The sequence below is a fragment of the Limulus polyphemus genome, unplaced genomic scaffold (genome assembly GCF_000517525.1).
Source record: "Limulus polyphemus unplaced genomic scaffold, Limulus_polyphemus-2.1.2 Scaffold502, whole genome shotgun sequence".
NCBI classification, from domain to species: Eukaryota; Metazoa; Arthropoda; class Merostomata; order Xiphosura; family Limulidae; genus Limulus; species Limulus polyphemus.
Window position 1 is genome coordinate 560,566 of NW_013666112.1, and position 6,771 is coordinate 567,336.

Consider the following 6,771-nt stretch of genomic DNA (forward strand, 5'->3'; position numbering starts at 1 on the left):
ATTTACACTTACAACCTTCAGGGAATCAAAAATGTCTGCTTGCTTACTCACTGAAGACCCTGCTGTATTGCATTTTATTTTTCATCTTCCTTTGGCAGTTTTATCCAAGTCTGTAATTTTATCTTTTATATTTTAATTCTAATTCAATTTTTCTTATTTATCTTATAGGCTGAATTTACAAATTTTTTACGTTTCATTGACTTTTTGTTTTATGCGATTTCTCTTTGACAATTACCTGCTATTTCAGATAAGGACTTACAAAACATTAAGCTTTTCAATTTGGTAGATCACAATCAACAGTTGTCTATAAGAAAGCCCAAAATGCAAAAGAACTAAAAAAACCATTTGAATTAGTAAGGTGCTGAAAATTCCTAAGGGTTTGAACAGACCTTCCATGGATCATCTTTTTGAGTAATGGAATGAAATATTTGAAAACACAAAACAGAATCTTAGGGATCACAGGTTTAATATAAGTAAGCCTAGTTGCAGACTTGTAATTTGTACGAGATACGATATATATATTTTCAGTTAATATAACTATTTGCTTGATCATATAGTTTGTCCTTTTAGATTAAATTATCGTAAAATTTTATTTCAGTAGACAAGTCCCTTTAATGTGTATTAAAAAAATTATTTGGTTTAGATGTGACCTTCATGTCTCTAATGTACTTCTGTTACCTTGCCCTTTTTTATATACTTAAAAAAATAACTGTAAAGACTTTGCATTATATAATCAATGATCTTAAGTCAACATGCTAAATGAACTAAATCAGATACAAATACAACAGCCTATTTACCCTGCATTTGCTTGTGATAATGCCACAGTCTTTTTAACCTTAAAATGCTTGGAAATTTACTATCAATGCTGTGAACAAAATGTTAACAATGTTTATTTTTATAATAATAATCCATAAATTTGTACTTAGTTACTTGTTCAAAATTACATTTTTTTTTTAAATAGTTCCAATTATTTTTTTTTATAAAAAAAAACATGTGCCCGAATATTTTTGTTCCAGTTTTCTTAATTTTTTTTGCATTAACAAACTCAAACAAATATCATTTATGATTATTACATATACTAGAATGCATGCAATTTCTATCACAAGTGTACAGCTATTGATTACAGCATACTTTGCATCAGTTTAAAGATGGCATATTCAATACGAACTGAACTCTTCCCCTCCTTATGATTGACCATTATTTGACAAAAGGATGTGTATTCACTTATAACTGGAGAACCTCTGAACCAATTATCACCAAACCTGGTATGTACCTTTAGCCCTCTGTTCCCCTGGTGAGAGACATGGGGGAAGTCATAGTTCAGATCTTCCCCCTATGCCAGTCCTTTGATTACCCTCTGGCTTCCCCCAAGTGTTATATAAGCACATCAGCTAATTCTTCCTAAAGCATGAGCTTACTGATTAGCTCTATATAATAGTTAATACTTACAAGTTAGAAAGAAATGAAACGTTTTGCAGTTTGATTCTTTCAATATTGCCTAGTAATACTAATAGTAATAATGCACTATTTCAGTTTTAATTAACCCTAAAACCCAACATTACCCATCTAGTCTACGTTATGAAATTTTATTTTACCTTAAACTAACGTTTGTTGTTATTTTTTCACACCAACAACCAATTAATAATACTGTAAAGAGTAATTTGCAGTACTACTACTATTAGTACTGCTAACCATAGTATTAGTAGATGCAATAAAAAATACTATGCAAAGTCTAAAGTCACAAATACTGACTGAAACAGTCTAATCTAATCAAGCTAGTCAACCCACACCCAAGTTTTTATTTTTGACGACTACGACTCTTGACTTTAAGTTCAGAGATAATCCAACGTTTAGCCTAAACAGTTGCATGTTATTCTATAAATAGGGCTAAATTAAATTTACGCAGAAAAATGTTGGTTAGTCCTCGCGAGTCACAGTCACTGTTTAACAATAAAGCTATAGCTTAGCTTACAAATTCCAAACTTTTTAAATTACCAAGAACTCTTTTGTTTTTTACAGTTTCTGTTTTTTCATCAGCTTGACTCTCGGGTTCTGTCATAGTTTTGATGGTGGAAAAGTATTTGTCTCGTGGAGTTGAAATCTCTCCCACAGCCTCCGTCCTCTTTCTCTGATGTTAATCCACCGCTCTTCCTTTTACTTTGTTCAAACGTTGGTTCGAGCCGCTTGTCGGAAAGTCGAAAAACACTCGTATCTAATTGTACAAACACTATCCCCCATTGGATATTACAAAGTAACGCAATTGTTATTTCAATTCTATTATCTAATTTATATATATTCTTTTTGTGTTATTTACCCCTGTAGAAAATAATAAACTGTAAATTCTAAATAGATTTTTTTAATACTGTCTAACCTTGCATAACCATTTTCTTGTGCCTATTTTTAAAAACCTAAGAATGACTTTATGAACATCGTCAAATAACTTTAGTGGATGCACTTACAATTCTCAATATAATTTGGGTAAAACAAGAATGAAATATTGCTGCATATGAATCATATTGTCTTGCTGCGCAGCTGCAACTATTCACTTGTGTTGATATTAATATATTTCCAACTCTTTTAAACAATTAGTTTTATATTTAAATCTATGTTTGAGCCCAGTTTAAAGTATATACCATTTTAGGTGTGGTGCCATGATATTCTCATTGTGCTCCATATGTGGTATTATTGTAAGTTATATTTTAATATAATTTGATAGTTAGAGGGCGTAGAACACTTAGATGGTTAAAAAGACTTTATGTCAGGTTTTGTTCTATCACAATTTTTAAGTAAAACAATTAGGAAGTAGATACAGGAGCACCAAAAAGTAAGGAAACGATAAAAAATGGAGGAGGGGATAACATTACAACACTTGGTGGTTTTTGAAACCGTACAACTTCAAAATGGGTGTGGTCATTCCTACTCCCTGTATTTTTGTAACTTGGTGATTGTTCAAACTAAATGAAAGGTGTATATAGCTAAATTTCTCTGTTATAAACTTTGTTTCAGCAACCAAGTACAGATACATGTATGTAATCAAATTATTGTGACCCTAACAAAATGCATGACATTTATACGGGGGTGTTTCATGTTGGAAGTGAGACAAGAAGTTCCAGTAGTCATACTTTGTGAAAACATTATAGCTATCTGACTGGTACGGGATGGGTCAAAAGAATAGTATCAAAACCGCTAATTTTTGAATTTTTTAAATTAATTTGAAAACAATGCAAGGGTAAATTATACAACTTATTGTTCTTGTTTTCAGTTCAGAGCACTCAAGCAAGGTTTTATCAGACTTCGGCAGTGCTAGTGTTCGTCCTCATCTGGGAGACTCACGTTTTAGGCACCAACTGCTATGATCAGTGGCGTAGCGAGAGGGAGGCGGGGGAGGGCAGTCACCCCCGGGCGCAGGTGTGAAGGGGCGCAAAATTTCCTCTGGCCTATAATGCCTATTAATTAATGATTATGCCCTTCCTTAGAATATAGCGCAACTGCCCTACATTAAGTAAATACGACACAGTGTTACGTTATTTGTGTGTATTACGCTTGCAGTTTTAACTTTTAAAAGCCGCCCACTAAAATACAGTGAGACCGAATTGACGTACAGAAGTAAATTACACTATTCCATCATTCATCTGTACAAATACAAGTCCTAGAGTACAAAGTACAAATAAGTGTATGTTCAACAAAAAGAAAATACGAGACTGATGTAACATATTAAATGGTGTGCAAGATTGGCAATATATGTAACAGGCAAGGCCTAGATCTAGATCTAGTAAACATTATAGGCCAAATGGTTTGTAATTGTATTGGCTGAGTGTAAATCATGTCTTACACCAACTAATGTACTAGACTTTAGGTCTAATTGCAGTTATAACCTTATTTCTAGACCCTAGGTCCATCATCATACAAATTGTAGCCTATATTATAGACATACTTAGACCTATACTAACTATTAGACTAGGCATTGCACTGGGACATGACTAAGTTAATAGATCGAGATGTAAAATTTTGTTACGTCTCTGGTCATTAGTTAATTTTCCGTAAAAATTCTTTCCGAAGAAACTTTAGCGATACAAGTCCTTTCTTAAATAAAACTAGTTTATTCTTTTTCAATACAACTTTGCAATACGCTTAATTTCCACAGTCACGCTATAAATTTAACAAACGCTATAATTCCCAACGAACGACACACGCGCTCGACCCAATTGTCCGTCTCTATCTGCCCCCCAGTGGTACAGCGGTATGTCTGCGGACTTACAACGCTAGAAACCGGGTTTCGATACCCGTGGTGGGCAGAGCACAGATAGCCCATTGTGTAGCTTTGTGCATAACTACAAACAAACAAACCGTCTCTATCTCTGTCTGTAATTCAACTGCATTCCCTCCTTGCCGTCACTTCTTGGCGGTCTTATACACATGAATACCGCATATCTAGTAAATACTCGAGCATACACGAACCTTCGAGAATATGACGTGTTACTAGCGTCACGTGACCCCCGCTGTCGTAACAATTTGTTCTAAAAGTTACGCCTAATAAATTTAAATCTAGAATTGATGAGGCAGGGTTATATCTAGATCTGGGTAGATTCAATACAAGGTGCTTTCAATCTACGCACCCAAATCTAAGGTCTAGTTTAGATGTATAAAGCTAAATTTCTGGCATTATTATTATTACATCTAGATTCAAACCTAAGACTAAAAAGATGGAAATAACAGGTCTAACATTAATGTTAGATCTAGATGTACTAGCGACTTAATCTAGGAACTGTAATCTAGCACCACTAATTAGTTAGCCTATATTTAAGTTTTCTCATTCTACCAAAACATTTAATATTAAATATAGTCTTTAAGACTCTAGGCTTATATTATGTTATGATTATACCCTTCTTCACAGTGTTTTTAATTTTCATTAGAGCAGTTTCAGACTTGTCTCCTGTAGTGTTTGTGTAGTTAAACCTATCGAGTTTTTAAATGTGATTTAGCAACTGCCAGTAATTTATATGGTGCTCATAAACATGATTTACTAGCATATACACTCATCTGCATTGATTTTCTTACTGTTGTGTCATATTAATTAAAATGAGTATGAGTGGTCTAAATAATGGCAGTTAAAGTGAAACCAGGTCCAGATGTGCCAAAGTAGTCCTGAGTTGCAATTATAATTGTATAATTTAAATATACTTTGTGGTTAGGAACTTAGGAAAGTAGAATGCTTCCTTCCATCTGACAATTTGCATGTTGCAACTAAATAGTGTAGTCAGTATTTATTAGTTTATTCTTTTAGCCCATTTTGTCGAAAAAAGAAAGTGGGGCACAGAGACGTAAAAGACGTGCACAATTTGCAGCTTCGATGGTGGAGTCAAGCAAATTAATGAGAGCTTTCCTTGCTGGAAGTGATGACACCAGTAAGCCAGCATCTTTTCGTTTGAGGTTATGTCCACAAAATGCAAGATTCTGAGAAGCTAAATATTGTGTACAATCCAGCAACCGTCGCAGTACATCTCCCCATTTATTTTTTTCTTGCTGAATTTACCTTTGCAGCTCTTCATCAATGCCACTTTGAATACGAATCCAGTGCTCAGTTTCTTTACAAGCAGCAAATGGCTCACGATGACTGTTACTATTTTCATGGTCATTTAATTTTTAAATTTTTTTTCACTTAGAGAATCCACCCTGTGTTTCGAAAGCAGACCAACTATCGGATGTCATACATGTAGATGAAAGAAGAAGACAACAAAAGCAGTATGCTGCTTTATGTAGAGATGAATACACCAACCAGGAACAATTGATCTCTTGTCCATTCAAAAAACGTCGTTTGAACCAGAATGCAGTCGTAGAACGCCATCTTTGGCATCAAATGGACCCTCTTTATGTTGAAATTCAATGTGCTCCAACTTTAACAATCTCTGTGCGAAGTGCATGTGTTATAAATGCTGAGCCTGTTGTATCAAACTTCATAAATCCAATATCCCTGTGTGTTAAAATATTTATTAGGTCATCCTCTTTTAGCTTAGCAACACTATTCTCTGGATTTGTTTCTGACAAAGTGGAATCCTCTTGTTTACTATTATTGTAGCTTTCAACAGGACAGAGAACAGTTTCTTCATTGTTTTCTTTTTCAAATGAAATAGCATGTTCACAATCTTGCACTTTGACCTCTTTGCTGCCATCAAAAGGAACACCCTGGAAATTTCCTGTCACTTTTGCAGTTATTAGCAAAGTATGATCCAGTAATGAGTGAGCATTTAGAGCGTGTTAAAAACAAGCAAACGTCAACATCTTATCTTTCTCCTGAAATCCAAACTGAGTTTATAAATCTCATGGCTTCACATGTGCGAAATTATTGTTTGTCAGCAATTCGTAGAAACAATACTATGGTATTCTGTTTGATTCCTTACCTGATTTAGCCCATCATGAGCAATTAGCCCAAGTGATTCGGTTTGTTGACATTGACTTTAAACAAGAAAAGTAGAAGTCAAAGAGTCATTTATTGACTTTATACAGATAAAGGAAAAAGACGCTGCCAATATTGAGAAAACAATAAGCACAAAATTAGAAGCGGATGGAATTTTATTGAGTGATTGTTGTTCACAATGTTATGATAATGCTGCTGTCATGTCAGGTCATATGTCAATCGTTCAACAAAGTCGTTCAAAAATCCAAAAGCAGTGTTTATAAACTGTGACAACCATAGTTTGAACTTAGCATGTCTTCATACTGTAAGTCAGAAAACAACAGTTATTAACTTTTTGGTATAATTGAAGCCATTTA

The 6,771-nt window shown here is 34.1% G+C and overlaps 1 protein-coding gene across 1 annotated transcript in view; it reads right to left on the reverse strand.

Moving 5' to 3' along the window:
• Positions 1 to 2,193, reverse strand: part of LOC106458699 (Y-box factor homolog) — a 28,935-nt gene extending 26,742 nt beyond the window's left edge. The window contains exon 1 of the mRNA XM_022384979.1: positions 1,996 to 2,193. Coding sequence (XP_022240687.1) covers positions 1,996 to 2,059 — 64 coding nt within the window. The 5' untranslated portion in view covers positions 2,060 to 2,193. The remainder of the gene's footprint in view (positions 1 to 1,995) is intronic.
• Between the last annotated feature and the right edge of the window lie 4,578 nt (positions 2,194 to 6,771).